The sequence below is a fragment of the Boleophthalmus pectinirostris genome, unplaced genomic scaffold, assembly GCF_026225935.1.
Source record: "Boleophthalmus pectinirostris isolate CB_2022bp ecotype Guang Dong unplaced genomic scaffold, ASM2622593v1 HiC_scaffold_4, whole genome shotgun sequence".
NCBI classification, from domain to species: domain Eukaryota; kingdom Metazoa; phylum Chordata; class Actinopteri; order Gobiiformes; family Gobiidae; genus Boleophthalmus; species Boleophthalmus pectinirostris.
Window position 1 is genome coordinate 13,304,006 of NW_026571353.1, and position 18,721 is coordinate 13,322,726.

General features: G+C 37.9%; 1 protein-coding gene across 6 annotated transcripts in view; it reads right to left on the minus strand.

The window, feature by feature from the left end:
* arvcfb (ARVCF delta catenin family member b) overlaps positions 1 to 18,721 on the minus strand; it is a 266,391-nt gene that overhangs the window by 89,776 nt on the left and 157,894 nt on the right. For 4 of the 6 annotated variants that reach the window (XM_055161602.1, XM_055161598.1, XM_055161601.1 and 1 more), the window contains 4 exons: positions 18,466 to 18,624; positions 18,052 to 18,072; positions 14,428 to 14,571; positions 7,233 to 7,864 (listed from right to left, as the gene is read on the minus strand). In XM_055161602.1, the coding sequence (XP_055017577.1) occupies positions 7,233 to 7,864; positions 14,428 to 14,571; positions 18,052 to 18,072; positions 18,466 to 18,624 (956 nt within the window). The remainder of the gene's footprint in view (positions 1 to 7,232; positions 7,865 to 14,427; positions 14,572 to 18,051; positions 18,073 to 18,465; positions 18,625 to 18,721) is intronic. The other 2 variants (XM_055161603.1, XM_055161604.1) reach the window with 2 other exon arrangements.

Consider the following 18,721-nt stretch of genomic DNA (forward strand, 5'->3'; position numbering starts at 1 on the left):
AGAGCTCCACACGTATGATCTCTGAAAACATGAACGATCTCCAACGTGATATACGCAGAGAACAGACTCACCATCAGCATCATCAACATCCCTCCGTCCTAGAAAGAACACTTATATTTCACTGAGTCATGTCCTTTAGTAAGACAGAAGCTGACCGCATCAGCGCACAAGGAAAGAGCTGTTTTTTTTTTCACTTATAGTTTATGCAAATTAGCCATGCGGTTTTAAGTTTCGTTTCTGTAAGATGTAAACAAAATGTGGCAAAGCTGCATTAAACACATTATAATCTCAAATGGGCTGATGTGGCTCTATAGTGGTTATGGTGTATATGTTCTAAAGTTGATTTTAATTCGTGCAGATTAGCAAAAGTAATAATAATGATGATAATTTTAATATAAAATGTTAATGATTAATCGAAAAAACCTATCAAATGGCATCTAATAAGTATGCATTTAGACATAGGTATATGCCCTTATCAGGATTTAGTTTTTTCATATTATGCTGCTTCACTACAGGTACTGCAACATTCTCAGTCTTTATTTCTGAACCTTGTTTATAGCTGGTTTAGCCTGGAGGTAAGATCTGCATTTAAGTCCATTTTAGTCCTGGTTTGTGAGTGTTAAGTGCTTTTTTAATACCCTATTCATCTATCTCTGTATTTTTGCTTCTATAATGCATTTGATTTAAATTTCTCTTTGTTTAATTTGCAAACTAAATATCTATTAACATATTCCCTTTTATTGATCTATTCCATTCTTCTCATGCTTCATCTTCCATCATTTGCTTTCATCATTTTCTATGGTGGATACACGAGGCCCTCTCCCTCAGCCCAGTCATAACAGGGCAGAGCAGAGAGCCATTAGCTGCAGTAAGAATCATGTTTGCATCTCATCTCCACACATTTCCTCTGAACATCATTTATGAGCACTTCTCTGACAGCCCCTCGTGAGCTCATTTGGAATCATAGGCAATAATTGTTTTATGGCACACAGGAGTCTTTGTGGAGCACAGAAAAGATGGAGTCCTCCCTCACTAATTTGTTGGACAATATTTATGGCTTTGATGGTGATATTCATTTAGAGATGAGTGACAGTGCTCAGACGTTTGCTTTGACAACAGAAGATGAGAAAAATAAAACATGACAGTCAGATTATGTTATATTAACCACTTTGGTTGATGCCCATTAGAAGCAATTGTGGGTGCTAGGCTTGTCTTGATATATTGTTACAGTGAAATAATGCAATCAACAATAAGATTGAAACTACTACTGCCACTTTTTTTAAAGATGCATTGTGTACATTTTCTGGTGCAAGGTACGTCAAATGCTTTTCTCCATGGAGATGTTATTGCTCTGTCTGCGATGTTTCACAGTATGGTCTTAAACCTGATGGAGACAAAATCAGACCAATTTACAGGTCAGATTTGTAGAGAGGCAACCCTGCCTCACAGTCAGAATGCAAGTTTTTGTAAGTATTTTTGAGCTATAAAACTACCTGTAATTGAATAAATGTTAGGTAGAGCTGTTTAATGTCATACTGTGAAACATTCCAGACAGAGCAATGACATATTCACTGAAACAAGTGGGTGACAGACCCCAGTCAAAAAGTTACATAGTGCACCTTTAAAAATAAATATTTAATAAGACTAGCATATAAAAATTGTGATTGATTAATACAGGGACCCTTATCCTCCTCCAAAAAAAATGTTAAAAGGTGAATTTTGTTGCCGTATTGCCCATCCATACTAAATACAATAAGCATATAAGATGAATGATAAAAAAATATGTTTTCTCTACAGCAGACTCTTGAGCCTGATGTGTTGGTAGCACTTACAGCAGAGAGGGTCACTCAAGGAGAGATGAGCCATTAGAGATTGACGCTCTGGTCGTGTAGCACAGTTCAAAAGCACCTATTCATCAAACTGGCATGAGGCGCATACACAGAGGATGGAGAGGCAGCAAAAATATGGTTGGTAAACACGCACATATTTTTCTCGATGCCTGTCTAAGAACTATCTGAAACCTTTACCTTTCCTGCAAGTAGAAATGTGACAATATGAAATTATAGTGTTGATTAAATGAAATATGATTTAACAATTATTTGTGATTACTGACACCATGACCAAGCAACAGTCAAATTATTTCTCTCAATGTCATTGTCTAATTTATTTCTCTTCCTAAGTTAATGTGGAAAAAAACAGTGAGGTGAAACAGCTGTTCACATTTCAGTTTAGTTTTCAGCATATTAGATTAAACTGAAATAATTGTAAAGGTGGATTGTGTAACGTTTCTCCATGGAGATGTTATTGCTTTATTTGGAATGTTTCACAGTATGGCATTAAAACTTTCAATCTTCATAAAGATACCAAACCAGACCAAGTTACAGGCCAGATCTGTGGAGAGGCAATCCTGCTCACAGTCAGAATGCCTATTTCTATAGGTATTTTTGAGCTATAAAACCACCTGTAATTGAATAAATGTAAGGTAGAGCTGTTTAATGTCATACTGTGGAACATTCCAGGCAAAGCAATAACATATCCACAGAAACAACAGACGACAGACCCCCCAACCAAAAAGATACATAGTGCAACTTTAAAAATTGTAAAAATTATAAATTCTAGTTCTAACTATTATATCACCTGAATAACCATGTTTTGAGATGTGTTACAGTAATCCGAATGTGGTGCTTCACAAGTAGCATGAATCCACACATGCTTGTACCTATAATAACACTTATCTTTAATTAATAACGCAAAACAAATGTACAAGTAGGAACCTTTCTTCTAACAGCTCTTATGTCAGGATGACAAAAAAGATGGCTCCAAAAATAAACTCAACATTTCCAACTCGACAATGAAAAGCTATTAAGTCTGCATTATAAGGCTAATTTAACACAATATGTTAAAATATGTAAATGCACTCTCTCCATTTATGAGTGACAATCACAAAATGCTAAACACAGTCGAGTACTCCACTAAACCCTTAAATGCTCCGGCTGGTTTCAAAGCTAATTTTCATACTCGTCTATTCTGCAATTTTCTTCCATTTGAGCTGAAATCAATTATCCCAAGACGTTAACCAAGAGAGCGAAGAATGCCTTTACATCCAGAGAATCTCATCTTTTTATCATCTCTATCCACATGGTTACGCACACACAGACTCTCAGCTCTGAGAAATTAATGCAATGCGGTGAGTTGGGAAGCATTTTTCGTGCAAAACATCTTCATTTTTGTCAGTGCCTAATTGAGGGCTTGCGTTGCAAAGATAAGCTGTAATTAAAGTGTCTTAACCCCCAGATTCATTACGCCACTTTGGTACTATCCATCTCTTTTCTTGGAAGAATACTACCATAATTTCCGGACTATTGAGCACACCTGAATATAACCTGCATCAACTAAATTTTAAAAGAAAAAACAAAAAATGCACATATCTAGGCCACATTTGTCTATAAGCCGCAGGTGTCCATGTCTTCAAGAATGTTTTCAAGTTATGCTTTTATTGCCTCTGAAAGCTTTTGTCGTCTTTTTGCAAAGAGTCAGTTCATCAGGCTGCTGTCACCAACATCTCATCATCGATTCATTGATGCCCATGGTTGATGCCAAGCTTACGCGCAGCAGCTCTTTTTCCTTCTTCGACAGCCAGATCAATTGCAACTGCATCATATGCATTTCTTCATGTTTTCCATGAGGACGGTGTGTGCATGAAGCGCAAAATAACACAGTCAAACTACCATCTTCCTCAGCGCATCATCTCTTCCACCTGTCTGACTCGCTCTTGTACCTTGTGTCTTGAGTTGTTTTTTTTTGTTTTTTTTTTAACAATATTGTATATTTATTTATTATTATTCATATTTTTTTTTAGATAATGCTTAATGTTTTCGTGTCACTGGCATAATATAGTTTGCATTTTCTTCAGCAATATTTTGCACTTCAAAACAACAGGGTTAATGTGTTTCATACATATGAGGCTGCTGTTTTTGAAATCCTTCCAAATCTTGCCAAAACATGCCTGCAGGTAAAATTACCCCCAAAAGTGCAGACTCTTGTCTCTAAGATTAGATTACACTGCAAGTTTGTGTTTTATTTGCACGTAGCTCTTGCGGCAGTCTTTTCAATCATTTTTTTATTGTGGATGATAGTCTGAGTATATCTCCCACCTCTACTTGCAGCAGATAGACGCAGGTATTGAGAATTTTTATTATTTTTTTATCTAAATGTCAAGGAATGAGTCAGCCCCGCATCTAACTGTCCATTTCCAGAGTACCTCACCATAGACCATTGGTAGTTTTCCTCCATCCACTTGAAAGACATGTGAGGTTATAGCGGTGATGGAGCGCAGTTGTTCAGGCAGTGTTGTGACACATGTAAGGCACAACGTAGATTGCCTGTCACAGCGGCGCCTCTCTCAGTAAATGGGGGAGTGACTCATTCTCTCGACATGATGTGGATGTATTGAATCACTGTGTTTGTGTGTCAGTCTGCCCTCTGTAGTGGCAGTAACAGATCACAACATGAGTGTGAAACAGGCCAAAGCACAAACTATGACTAAGTGATTTGTGGCAGACAGCGAACAACATAGAATCACAGTTTGAAAGGGAATATCTTTTAGTAGGCGTTCCATCTCTCACATATTGGTGGTTTTCAGGTTCAAGAATGTGATGTTATACTCCCAAATGGAGGGACAGATTTTCCTATTGATTCCATTGTACTTTGCTATTAAATATCCAAAAGATAAATTAACAAATGTTGAACCTGGTATTTTCAATTACTGACAAAACCCTGGACCTCATTACAGCATAACAATATTAATTTCTGCTGTCCCCCATCTGTATTCATTAGTCCTGGCCTATAGAATGCTGTGATAACATCTGAAACCCATCAGGAAAGAGCATACAGTACATGTCTTCCACCACTTCTTGCAAATGGGAGGGCATTGGAGCAAAAAATATAGATGTTCCGGAAAGGAGCATCCTACTTTCAAAAAAGTATAACAATTAGCCATAACATGCATTCAATAAATAATAAATACTGTGCATATAATCTAGTTACAGCTCACGGTGTTACCACAAATGGAAGTCTTTAGCCTTCATCATTGCGCAAACCACACCAAGTCAATTATTAGGTCGGTCACAAAAATTACTTAATTGACTTATTGTTCAGTATATGATAGCTAGATGTATACACCTTATCCCGGTTACCGCAGCATAAAGAGTTGAGATAAACCTGCACTCGTATGACCTCCGAAAACATGACCCATCTCCAATGTGACACACGCACAGAACAGACTCACCATCAGCACCATCAACATCCCTCTGTCACAGAAAGAACACCTATATTCCACTGAGTCGTGTCCTTTAGTCCGACAAAGGCTGCACAAGGAAAGAGCTTTTTTTTCCTCTTATAGTTTATGCAAATTAGCCATGCGGTTTTAAGTTTTGTTTCTGTAAAATATAAACAAATGCGCACAAAGATGCATTAAACACAATATAATCTCAAACGGGCTGATGTGGCTCTATTAGTGGTTATGGTTTATATGTTATAAAGTTGAGTTTATTTATGCAGATTAGTAACCGTAATAATAATGATGATACTTTTTAATATAAAAACGTAAATGATTAATCGAAAATCAATCGTTAAGTCTCCCGATTAAGAAAATTGAATCGAATGTCCATCCCTAGTAGTGTCAGTATCTCAATATGTTATTGTTTATTGTTGATTTGGGGTATTTTGTGGTAATACAATAACATTCGAACTGTAAAATGCTATTTGTTGCAGCTCATGCCTCTAAATGATACTGTCTACTTGTCTACTTGTCTACTTGTCTACTTGATTATTGCATTACTTTAGATTATTGTTATTGTGACAGTGGCAGTAGTTCAACAGTATAGTTTATTACAGTATATTTCTGTATTAATATATCTACTTCAAGATTTGTTATCAGTCTAAGCATTATACAACTGAAATATGATCTGATCTCTGTAACAGTTTAGTTTAGAATATTGTTTAATGTATAGCCCACCTGGGAAATTTATTGTTGAATTCAGCTCATGTAGAGGATCATATTGGAACCATTTCTATCATAGGGGACAGTACCTTTAAAGTCTGCATCTGGACACCTGCACTACATGAAGAGGCTTACTTAGATTGCGCTACCACAAAAGTCCCTCGCTCTGCCCTACCCATAATCCCCGGCTCCTTTTCTACTTTCTCATCACGATTCTGTCTCCAATCATCCCCGCCTCTTTGGCCCCTGACACTAACACATGTTCACCATCCATTTGTGGGTAAATAGCAATCAAAGCCTTGTTTTCGCTTGTTTTTTTTCTCCCAAGCAACTCGCTCTGGAGGAAGAGACAGCTGTTTAGTTCTGCACAGTGTAATTGAGCCCCTTTATGGAAACAACAAACTGTTTTTAAGAGGCAGGATCACTTGGAATCGTGTAAGATAAGTCCCCAAAACTATGTCATTTCTTATCCATATGCTCCAAAACAAAATAGGCCACTCCTTGGATACTGGTATAGCTAAATCCTATGCATTCAGGATAGTATGACTATTATTTTAGTTATCAGACATCAAATATAGTCCTTAAAGGTGCACTACGGAACTTTTCTGGTGAAAGGTCTGCTAAATGTTTGTCTCCATAAATAAGTTATTAATTTGCCTGAAATGTTACAGGTTAGAGCTATGGAGAGGTGAACCTGCTCACAGTAAGAAAGTATGTGTTTCAGTGTATTTTTGTTTGGCAATAAATACACTTCATTTCAAATAAGTGCAAGAGACAAAACTTGAATGCCATACTGTGGAATCCTCCCACCAAAAAAGTGACATGATGTACCTTTGCTACACTTTATAGCGGAAATGTCTAAGTCTTCTGACAAAACTCTGCAAAAATAATAATAAAATGTTGAAGATGGCCCTCATTTGACATTCACTCAAATTTAACATCACATTTTGAAGTGTGATATATTGCTGAAGAAAATAAAGAATAATATAGAAAAATAATTATAAGTATTCTCCTAAAAATACCGTAAATGTACATTATTGTGAAAAAAGTAGTTTGTGGCTATATTCAGTGATAGAAGTTATTAATTCTACCTTCTTCTGCGCAAATCTTAAAAATAACAAAAAGTTCCCCACTAGTACAAAGAAAAAGTACCCGTAGCAAAAACTGACACCCAAAATAATTGTACCAACTTTCATTTGTAGAACTATAACTGTATATGTACTAGTCTTACCTGACTCTGGGTCCATCCCGTAGCGGTTCCCTGTGAGTGCGCCCCCTGTTGGCCGACTGCAGTGTGCGCCTGTTTGCGGTGGAGTAATCCGGCTCCAGCTCGTACGGCTCCTCCTCTTCCGCTCCCATGCTCCGCCTATCATCCTCCAGCCCATACGGTTCCGGCTGAAACCTCTCCGGCTGAGAACGGTTCAAATCCACCGTGCTACTGCCCATGGGCACCTGGGGCTGGGCTACATGGCCATAGTCATCCTTACGAATCGGTAAAGTGTAGCTGTTCTCGGGACGGTAGCTGTTCGGTATGTAGGGGTATCGCGGGGGTCGGTAGTTGACTCCGCGGGACAGGCTGCCGTAGTTGTCAGTCAAATCTGCGTAACCGTCGTGCAGGCCGTAGTGGCGGATGTACTGGCTCTCGGGGGTGTCTGCGTACGAGTCATTGTAGGAGTTGGTGTAGCCGCGCGTCAGGGTGGAGCTAGCTTGAGGGGTGATGTAGCCGCCGTTCTTCATGTAGCGGCGGTCGATAGAGTCGTAGCTGCCCAGAGGGGAGGTCCCGTCAGGGAGGGGCAAACCGTCAGGGCCGAGGGGCACCTGTCGCACTGTCCGCGTGGTCACGGTCTTCACCATTTTAGTCACCTGTCGGGAAGGACAAAGATATGTCAGGGAATATAATGTGATGGGAGAGGATTATGTTATGTCAAAGCACACTAAAAACCATGCAGCAGCCCTACCCTGCCAAAACTACATTAAAGGGATATCAACATTAGGTTAAAGCTGTGAACTAATTTGGATGGATTGGAATCATTTTGTTTAATAGACCACGATATTATTGCTTGCAGATTTTTTCTATTCTTTCAATGCACTAAATATGCACTATGTAACTTTTCTGTTGTATTTTCTTTGCCTGGAATGTTTCACAGTATGCCAATAAACTTGTCTTACGTTTGTCAATTACACATGAAAAATGTATATTTTTACGGTGAGTGGGATCACCTCTTCACAGATTTGCCCTGTAATTTGTCCTGCCTGTCTCCATGGAAATAGTTTTATAGCCTGATTCATCAGCCGGTTTCACTTCATGGAAATCTCTGACCATGCAGTACTAGAATTCGTTCGCTCAATGGTAGGTGGGTACTTTTTTATTTAACCAATCGGTGCTATTTGGTCATGATTTGGCCACTAATGGAGCCAACTGGTATATTAAGCTTTTCCCAAATCCCGTAGGAAGAAGGGCAATAACGTCTTTCCACTTGATAAAATTCCCAAACATTTTTTGTTCCAGCTTTCAATCCTCGATCTCGGGAATCGTTGCCAACACAGAAAGTATGGCTCTTCGCTGATTGGCTGGTGCCCGAACTCGGGACTTCCAGGGTTTCTACAAACCTTCTAGTGTATTCTGATTCCTGACCTAGTCGCTGGAGAGAAATGAAATTGAGCGGAGGCATTAGGTGGCGCCAGCCTGGCTAAAAGTTTTATGCAATATCGTGGAACATTCCAGGCAAAACAGAGTCTGTGTGGCGACACTTAATCGACAGACCCTTCTCCACCAGGAAAGTGCACCTTGAACTTAAATCACGAGTAACCTCTGATTAATTCAATTTCAAGATTAAAAGTATCTATAGACACTGAAAGGCCATCTTAATAAAAGATATAACAAATGTCAATTTTTTCCATATGCCACTCTGCAAAGGGAACAGACAAGTTAATTAAAATAGGTGGTAAGAAGTGTTTACAAAGTCAGAGGGGATATAGATTTCACAGAGCGTATTGAACGTTTTAAAATGAGACTATAAAAGAAAAGGCACAATCTGTCAGAAAGGAGTTTTCATATTTCTTAGTACAATATCCTTTGGTGGTTTACTCATGGCCATTTGATATAAGGAGGTTATTAAAGCAGGTTTAGAGACTTATTCCTGGCACGGATGAGCAGTAATTGTACTTATCCAGACATATAGGATACATTCATTCTATAAATTCCTTGGAGAAAAAATAAGAGAGCAAATAAAGGAGGAATGCAGTGCTGTTTTTCCTAAATATAGCCTGTTTATGCCAGTGAGCAAACAGAGATAAGAAGATATTAAAACGCTCACCAAGTGCCTAAGATGTTCAAATGATGAGATGCAAGACACATTAAAGGAACACTTCAACACTCACTTAAAATGGAAAGAATCGCAAATACTTCTCAACCTTCCCATCCAAATGTCATATGCAAATGAGAAATTACTAATTAGTCTCTGTGGTGACTGCGAATCAAGTTTAGTTTAGTTTATAGAGCAAAATGTAAAAGTTTAGTTAAGTTGGACATAGTAAAAAAAAAAGTTAAAAAAAAAGCAAATTAATCATAATTTTTGTATTGAATCACAAGACCAATACAGCTTAAAAGGCAAAGTATTTTAAAGGTGCACTATGTAACATTTTGGGGGCTTGTCACCTCCTTGTTTCAATGGATATCTGGAATGTTCCACAGTATGATATTAAACAGCTCTACCTTACATTTATTCAATTACATGTGATTTTATAACTAAAAAATACTAAGAAAAACAGGCATTCTTATTGTGAGTGGGGTTGCCTCTTCACAGATCTGACCTGTAACTTTGTCTGGTTTGGTCTCCATGAAGATAGAAAAGTTTACTAACATACTGTGAAACATACCAGACAAAGCAATAACATCTCCATGGAGAAAAGTATTTGATGGATCCTTCACCAGAAAAATTAATAATGCACTTTTAATTTTTTATTGAGTAAAGTTAGCATCTTTGGTCCATTTCCTAAATGGTCAACAGCCTTTTACACATTCACTTAATCAGTGTGAACTGTTAAGGACCCAGGCAACATTTCATTTCCCCTACAACAACACTCAAAAATTCACCATCTATCTTCTGGCATTGTCTCCCTAAATGTATCTTACACTTTAACTTCTTTTAACAATACAAGCTGTCTACCCATACGCTCTCTATGAAAGTGTGCCTATGAATCACACACTGCCTCACTCACCTCCCCTTTGTACTGCCTGCCAATACAGAAGCTCATTTGCAGCCAGTGAATTCTGCTGTGGCTGATAATTGGCCATTTTGTCTGCAGCTATAAATCCATCTCAAACTTTAATGAGCTTTATAATAATGGAGTGACGGAAGCAGCGGGGGTCTGATACTTCCGATGTTGTGGCTGAAAAAGTGTTTCCGAATAATTTACCCCCTCTGCTAATGTATTTAGTTTTAGTATTATGTGCAGTTTTTAGTTGGACTTTAGAATTTCATTTTACTTCCCAAATTTCTATTTGGCTTTAGGTAGAAATAACTGTGGAGTGATACAAGAAGCTTTTGCACAAATAATTGCCATGACCTCTGGTAATTCTAACTGCTGAATTAGTAATAACCAATTGTCAATGCCAGTTCAGTTCAATATAACTTTATTTATCCTCGAGGGGCAATTCAAGCACATTGAGCAGTTAAAATACAATAACAGTTACATGCCCCGTCTCGCTTGCACCGCTGGGTAGGCAGGGGGTGGGCGCTTAGCAACGAGGCTGTCAGTCAACCTGTTGCTATTGCTAGTCGGAGGGACCTTGAGAAAAGCAGGCATCAGATTGGTCTATTATTAATGTTCATATCTTGATTTATGGACAGAATAGAATAAAAACATCATGGAGATCAAGTAAAGCGGGTTAATACGAACATTTTAAGACCAAAATGACAGGGCTCAGCAGCAGTTACAGAGAGAGGGGCCACACTAGAAAGTGAACTGCAACCAGCTCGAAGGAACCTCTTTGCGCCCCATTTGGAATGTGGTGGCTAGCGTGTTAGATATTTCCATTTATGTCTACAGTCTGTTAGGAGTATTAAAAAACAAAACCATAAAAGACACTCACTATAAAGACAATTATATGCAATGAATACATATGAAATAGAATAGAAAAGGCTACATGTAACCCATGCTGCGCAACTGCACCAGAACAAATTGCATTTTTCAGCTTAAAGAGAGAAGCTACCAAAAAGGCTCATTCCTGCATGCGATCAGTTTAATTTGCAACACCATCTCTCTTAATACGCTTTCTATATTTTCTCCATCAGCGCCACAATTTAGATCCTAATCAGGGCCGAGCTGGAGCGTGTAATAATATCAAGAAAGCCACGAGGCATTTACCCTTGGTGCGAAAAAACACCACTAACCACATATGGGCTTTCCAATATGGCGTCCTCATTAACTGTGGAACAAACAAACTTCAGCGGCCTTGATTAGACTCAGCACGCCCATAACGACGCTTTCTGCGCTAAGCCAAGGTTTATTTTCCCATTGTGAGAGATGCTGTTACATTGTTGTATTTTCGCAGATAAAAATAACTGTTTATAAAATTCATTTAATCATCTACAGCATATGTTTAACCTCGAGTAAATCAGTTGGGATGTTTTTTTTTGTTTTTTAATGGTATTGCAAAGTGAGCAGATCAGAGAAGCTATGGGCAAGGTCAATGTTATGTTATTGTATCGTAAAGTGTTTTTTGAATTACACTAGGGCTGTCATCGTTTCATCATTTCATTTGTCATCAGTGATACGCATCTGGCAATATCCTTATTTTTAACAGTCTGTATTGTTTATTTTTTAATCAAAATAAAGTCACTATCATGGCTTTTAGTTGAGCTAGTGTATGTGACATGTGGCTCTATATTGAAGCAGGTGACAGATATAGTTGAATATAAGCCCTTAAATCTATACTGGCTAAAGGTTATGGCTTTTTTTCCCCTGTTTTGAATAGGAACAGATTTATATATTATTAGCATGTCAACTCCCAGAAAATTCACTCTCCCTATTTCTCCCTTAAAATAACACTGTATGATGTAGTGTTACTGAGCTACAGTCACTATTTACTACAGCTGTGTACAAGCCTGGTTCAAATAAATCGGAACTTCAAGGAAAAATACACAACACATTTTACAAGTGGCGTCCTTGGCTGTCATGTACGAACAGAAGGAGCTGGGGCTTGAATCAAACTCTCTTTGAAGTGTAATGGACATAATTTAACCTTAACTCAACACACAAAGGAACAAAGCTGGGATAGATTTAGAGAATTAAATAATAATGACAGTATCATTAGTATTACTTGCTTCACATTTTAGATCCACTGACACTGAACTGAAATGCACTCTTACTTTTAAAGCTGCACTGTGTAACTTTTTCTGGTGGAGAGCCCACCACCTGCTTGTCACAGTGGAAATCAAACTGCTTTGCTTGGAATGTCCAATGGCATCATCAAGCCAACTTAAAGGTCAGATCTGTGGAATGGCGATCCCACTCACAGTAAAGGTGAGTTCACTGTTACAAACAGAGCTCATCAAAATTGGGACTAAACTGGGAAAAATCTGAGAACTAATCCTAGGCTTAACCTAGCCTGATTCATCAGCCGGTTTCACTTCGTGGAAACCTCACAGCATTAGGATTCATTCGCTTGAGGGTAGGCAAATACTTTTTTAATTTAACTAATTGCTGCTATTTGGTCGTGATGTATGTAATGCGCCAAATTCCACAGGAAGAAGGGCAATAACGTCTTTCATCTTGATAAAATTCACCAAACATTCTCTTTGTTCCAGCTTTAAATCCTCAATCTCAGGAATTGTTGCCAACACATGTAATGTATGGCTCCGTCTACATCGATCTCGACCGCTTTGTTGACTATGTGCTGTACCACAAAGGGACTGATTAGCCGGTGTACAGTCTACAAGTTCTGGGGTTCTTGCAAACTGTCTAGTATATTCTGATTCCTGAAATAGTTGGTAGAGAGAAATGAAATTGAACAGAGGCACTAGGTGGCGCCATCCTGGCTAGGCTAGACCAGGACTAACCTAGAACAGGACCATACAGAGGCTGTGTCTGAGTAATTTCCCTTGTGAACCAATGAAGTATAAGTAAATCTAAGTCTACATCAAGACTAAACTGGACTCAACTGGATAAGGTTTTCCGAGCAATAAACATCTGTAATTGCATAAATGCATGTTAGATAAGTTTTAATCTTACTGTGGAACATTCTAGATCAAGTAATTACATCTCTATAGTGGTAGACCCATGACCAGAAAAGTTACATAGTACATCTTTAAGTCACACAATTACAAAAACACACACCAAAAACTCCATCCCAGGCAGTTAGTCACACGTCTCAGCTGTTGACCAAACTGTTAAAGGAGGAGGACGAAAAAACAGAAGGCGTCAAAGCGTGCACTTTACAGCCCTGTGAGGGGTTTCACCAGCACAGCAGAGGGCATTTTATTGAGAGCTTAAGTGAACACAGTGGTCCAGAGTCAGTGGCACAGCAGTAATTCTGTACTTTACAAACTCTGTGATTATGGGCTTCACAAATGGAAACACAAATGATTAGTTTCTATGCAATGTTGGCTCACTGTCTAAATGGGGATACGCTAACACTCCAACACTTCCTGCATACATTTTCAGTCTTATCATTTGTGGTTGTGGGGCATGGGAATTGTTGTGCTAAACCCACTAATTTTACTATGATGACTGGCAATGTCAGTAGTGTACAAGGTATGTTTTCTGACAATCTTGCATTCTGTGTTGTATCGGGCTGAAGCATTTTTTCACTCTCACAGTATTTTGTTTTAGGAATAATTAATGACAAAATTTTGCAAATTAGATAAGACACTGCACATTTCCAGATTTAAAGGTGCGCAGTGTAACCTTTGTGGTGATAAGAGGTTAATGCATTTCCAGAATCGTTTCACAGTATGGCATCAAATGTCCATCTCTACAGGGACAAGCAGGTGACACAAACAGACCAAGTTGCAGGTCAGATCTGTGGAGAGGCGACCCTGCTCACAGTAATAATACATACTTTTCAAGGGAGCAGTAAAAACAGTTGTATTTGATTACATGCAAGAGAGATATGTTTAATATAATACATCTCTAAGCAGGTGGTGAGCCCAAAGTTACATTATGCCCTGTCTCTTGCTATTTTGCTATTAATTATTATTATTTTATTTATTTTTTACCATATATGTTTTCTTTTTGTTATTATATTGTGATGTGTAAGCTACTATGTTCAAATAATTTCCGTTTTGGATCAATAAAGTCTCTTTAAGTCAAAATCTAAGTCTTTAAATGCACTCTAAAATTTGGAGTTAAAAAATGACTTGTAAATGTTAGTTTATCAAACAGAAGAGCACCACAGTCCCATGCATATGCTGTTTCTTTACTGGCTCAGTGTCAGCTGGGGCGGCCTCACAAACAGAGACCGGGGTGGGGGTGCGGGTGACTGGCCTGGACTCCACTGTCAAGCCCTCGCAAAGGATCACGGGATGGTAGGTTCGACGGGTGATGGTTTTGACCACTTTAGTCACCTAGAGCAGGAGGAGTATGGGAAAAAAAGCACTGAGACAGGCTTCATGATTTCAAATGCATAACTGTGATAACTGTATTCCATTCTGTAATAATATGACTAGTAAAATTTTTAGAGTGTTGGACAGAATAAGGCTTTTTTAGCAGGAAAAGTTAAAACCATTGTCCAAATTCATTATCTTGTCACAATCCCCTTTGATTTTTCAGTTTTAGTCGTTGTAGTCAATTATACCTCCTAGATTGAAGTGATTTACCCTCAGTTCCTGAATGCCACTGGTGCATAATAATTTTTGAATATTTTAGCGGTTGACAGTACTATCACATATTAGTCAGAGGTGAGTAGAAACGCTAAAAATGGACTCAAGTAATGTAACTTCAAAATAACATTACTCAAGTGTATAGTAACTGTCTGGATGTATCAGATTTAAAATTTGTTGTTAATCTAAATAATGCTCTAAATCAGCTATTTCCAAAAAATAGACTACAAAAATTTGAAAAACAAAATCATCTCTCATAATTTAATGTCATCAACATAAAACGTTTCTTACTTGATTTACTCATAATGGCATGAGTAGCCAACGCTATTACTACTAGAGTACTAGAGTATAAGAGTACTTTTCCAGGGTAAAATATATTACTATATTAAGTAGAAGTAAATGTATGGTGTCTGAAAAGTTCTCTGAGAAGTACAAAAAGTTAAATGTAACCAAGCACTACCCTTCTATATTTGCACTATATTATGCTGTCCTCATAAAATATCAAAACTCTATGTTACACTAGTATATGTTTCACAGTTTATATAGTGCACCTAAGAGACTTCCTAAACTGCACGATCTCAATGGTAAAGCATTCATTTTAGTATAATGACGTTACCATATGGCTTTTTTTTTTACATCCATAACTAACAAAGACCTGCTGCAGTCTGCTCCCTGTAGCGCGGTGAGCAGTGAAAGTGCTTTTATTTGTTTGTGTGGTCTGTCTTCACTCATTAGCTGCTGTGTTCTGGGGGGAGAGGCACTTTTACGAGCCTGACTTGAGTTCTGAGTCCAAACCAACATGACGCGTTCGACTCTGGATGCCCCGCCAGCTGTATACAGGGATGGATAATGGCCAAGAGAAAAAGGGCATGCTGGGATAAAGGTAAGAGTCTGTAATTAGGGTTGAATTGCACAAGATTGAATCACTTCTAAAAATAAAATGTGGTTTAAGAGGTATTTGTCAGAGCGAGTTCAAGGGGCAATAAGTAAACTGTTTTCATGGAAGAGGGTTTGCCACCTGCTTGTCTCTATGGAGATGGTATTGTTTTGCTTGGAACGTTCCACATTAAGGCATTAAAGATATGACAATAGAAATATAGAATATAGAGGGTGATAGATGCATTTAATGCCCTAATGTGAAACATCCTGGTAAAGTAATAACATCTTCATGGAGAAAAGCACAAGAAAAATTCCATAGTGTATCTTTAATATAATATACAGTAGATATAAAATGGTCCCAAAGATTAAGTGTTCATTGTGATACAGATTTTATAATAGTATTTAATAATCAACATTTTAACTGTATGGTTTTATTTAGAGCCAGAATTTAACAGAATGTTTAAGAATTTAACAGAATGTTTAAAATCACTTTTCATTTAGGACCAAAACAAACATTAAAAGTGGATGATCTCCATAGAAATAAACCAATCAAAATATGATTTATTTTCAAAGGGATAATGTCCCCAAAATGACTGTCAAAACATTGTAGCTTTGTGCATTGAAAGCCAGCTTCATGTATGTAATGTAATTTGTACGGTTGTAACTTGGATGGTTAATCTTTAAACATTTGTAATAGTTCTCATGGAAACACATTTCTCAGAATATAAGCAGATGTACTTTCCCTCCTTTTGCGTTCTCATAAAAGTGTGAAAATGCTGACTCAAAATCCACTAGAAACACCAAAGAAAGATGTGTTTTCCTGTAAATCAAAAAGATGGAAGACGCCAGTGATTCATCTGCCTTCAGTGGGAGCAGGATTAACCATCAAGGCAAAGCAGTGTGTTAACATTAGACACTGTGGCACAATTTTGGTTCAAACACACAGATAAGCACATAAGTAAAAGTCTCTGCTCAAGCTGGGAACAAGCTCTTGAAAGCCTGAGAGGAAAAACACAAGTGGCACGATTTCTCCAAAACTGCTGCGTTGTCTAGACTTAGCCACCACAAGAAGTTTCCAAAAAGTTATTCTGCTTTACTTTTCAAATGCGTAAAACCTAGACTGTAATGTTTGTAAAGAGGGGGAAAGTTTGTATTCGCTATTGTTGTTTGTCTGGGTTATAAATAATGTAATTCTTCACACATCTTGCAAATGAGAAGGCTTGAGGGCACTTGGACCACCCCGATGAGGAGTTGGATTATGCTTACAAATTGCTTATGCATATTTGAGGCATTATACAGAGCTAAATGTTTCTCTACTGGTGATGGCAAAATCATCTTTCTCTTTTCACTTTTTGTGGCTATTAATGGCCAACCTATTTTTACCATATATTTAAACAAAATGTGTCTTGCACCAGTAGCTATAATGTATAAGCAGTTTGTGAGGTTAAAATAAGTTAGCTGTATACTGTTTGAATCTAATTATAAGGAGTTTTTATTTTTAGTTTTTATAGTATTTTATTTCTATTAGCATGCTAGTTTTCAGCATTACCATGACTGGCTTCTTAAAATTGTGAAAAGCATTTATAAATTCACTGAAGTGAATAATTAGAATATTCAGAATGCATAAGGTAAGTGAGGAATAACTTTGGACCGCTGCAAACTAGTTCATGTTTTCAGAGTAGAAAAAAACAAGTACAGGGAGTTAATTCCATCAAATTATCTAGGCTTGGAACTACCAAAATGCACATTAAATAGACATGGTGCAGGAATATAAGGTTATAGCAATGTAAATTAAATTCAATTTGCAAATAAAAAGGTGGGGAAATTATTTGATCAGTTGAGAGCCACTCACTTTTTGCATTTGGAAAGATCACCAGCATATTTGAATGATTTTAGTTCTAAACATTAAAGAGATAAAGTGACTGCATATAACATAATATATGTAAACATTATGGTAGTTTGATTAAATGGTTTGGAAGTTCATAAAGCTTGTGAGTGACATTTGGAAGCATTACTGCACTAATTTCCCAAGCCTAAAACCAAGCATGTTACAGCCACATGAGATGGTCCCATACTTCAGGGGTCTTTTGAAATGTCTGGAAGTTATTAAAAGGCGTCATGGTGTAAAAGTTATTGCTATTGCCATTTGCATCATTGCTGCATTAAAGGTAGAAAAGAGGGGCATGCAAATTAAACAGTATACTGTAGCAAATGCACTATCCCTGAAGCCGTGAGTTTGGAGCGCTAAGCTTGTGAGACTGCTGTAGCTTATATGGGCATATTAAAATGGGAGTGTGAAAGCTATTTTGGTTGTTGGCAAAAAATGTATTGGAAAAATTCACTCACCTTTAAGTTGTTAGACATATCCTTTCAGAAAAACGACAAAACACAACAAAAGACAAATCACTAATCAAGCTTTCTAAGTACCACACAGCTAAGGAAACTCACCAGTGGAGTGGCCCATAGTAAAAACACTTGGTCAAAAACTCAAAGTGTTTTGGACTGAAGGATTATGGGATTTGGAGTTCTTAAAAAGTTGGAGGGAAGGCACAGTGTTGTGTAGAGTGGATGCAGTAATCCGGTTAGACAATATTGAAATAATTTAAAGCAGTAATGACATGGATGAAGGGCAGTTAATGGGTTTTAGAAAGTAGAAAAGTTCAAAACAATGCGGAATGCTTCTTAGTCTGATAAGAGAGTTGTTTTAGTTCAGGAAAGACTTGGTTTATTTAGAGGTAACAATTTCGGGCATGTTAGTACCTTGGTTTCAGTGCGCCGGGTGGTCCCATCGTCAGAGGTTACCACGGAGACGTGAGAGGTGGGCGTCCCGGGATCTTCTTCGATGGTGACCGTCTCCTCCACCACCTCCTGGGGCTCCTGCATCATGGACAGGGATGTGGCGTTACTGGGACTCTGCTCCTGTACAGACAAAGACGGGGGAGAGTGGTTAAGGCAAGAAAAGAAATGGTAACAACGATGGTAAGATTACAGTAAGATAGAACAGTATGTCTATGTT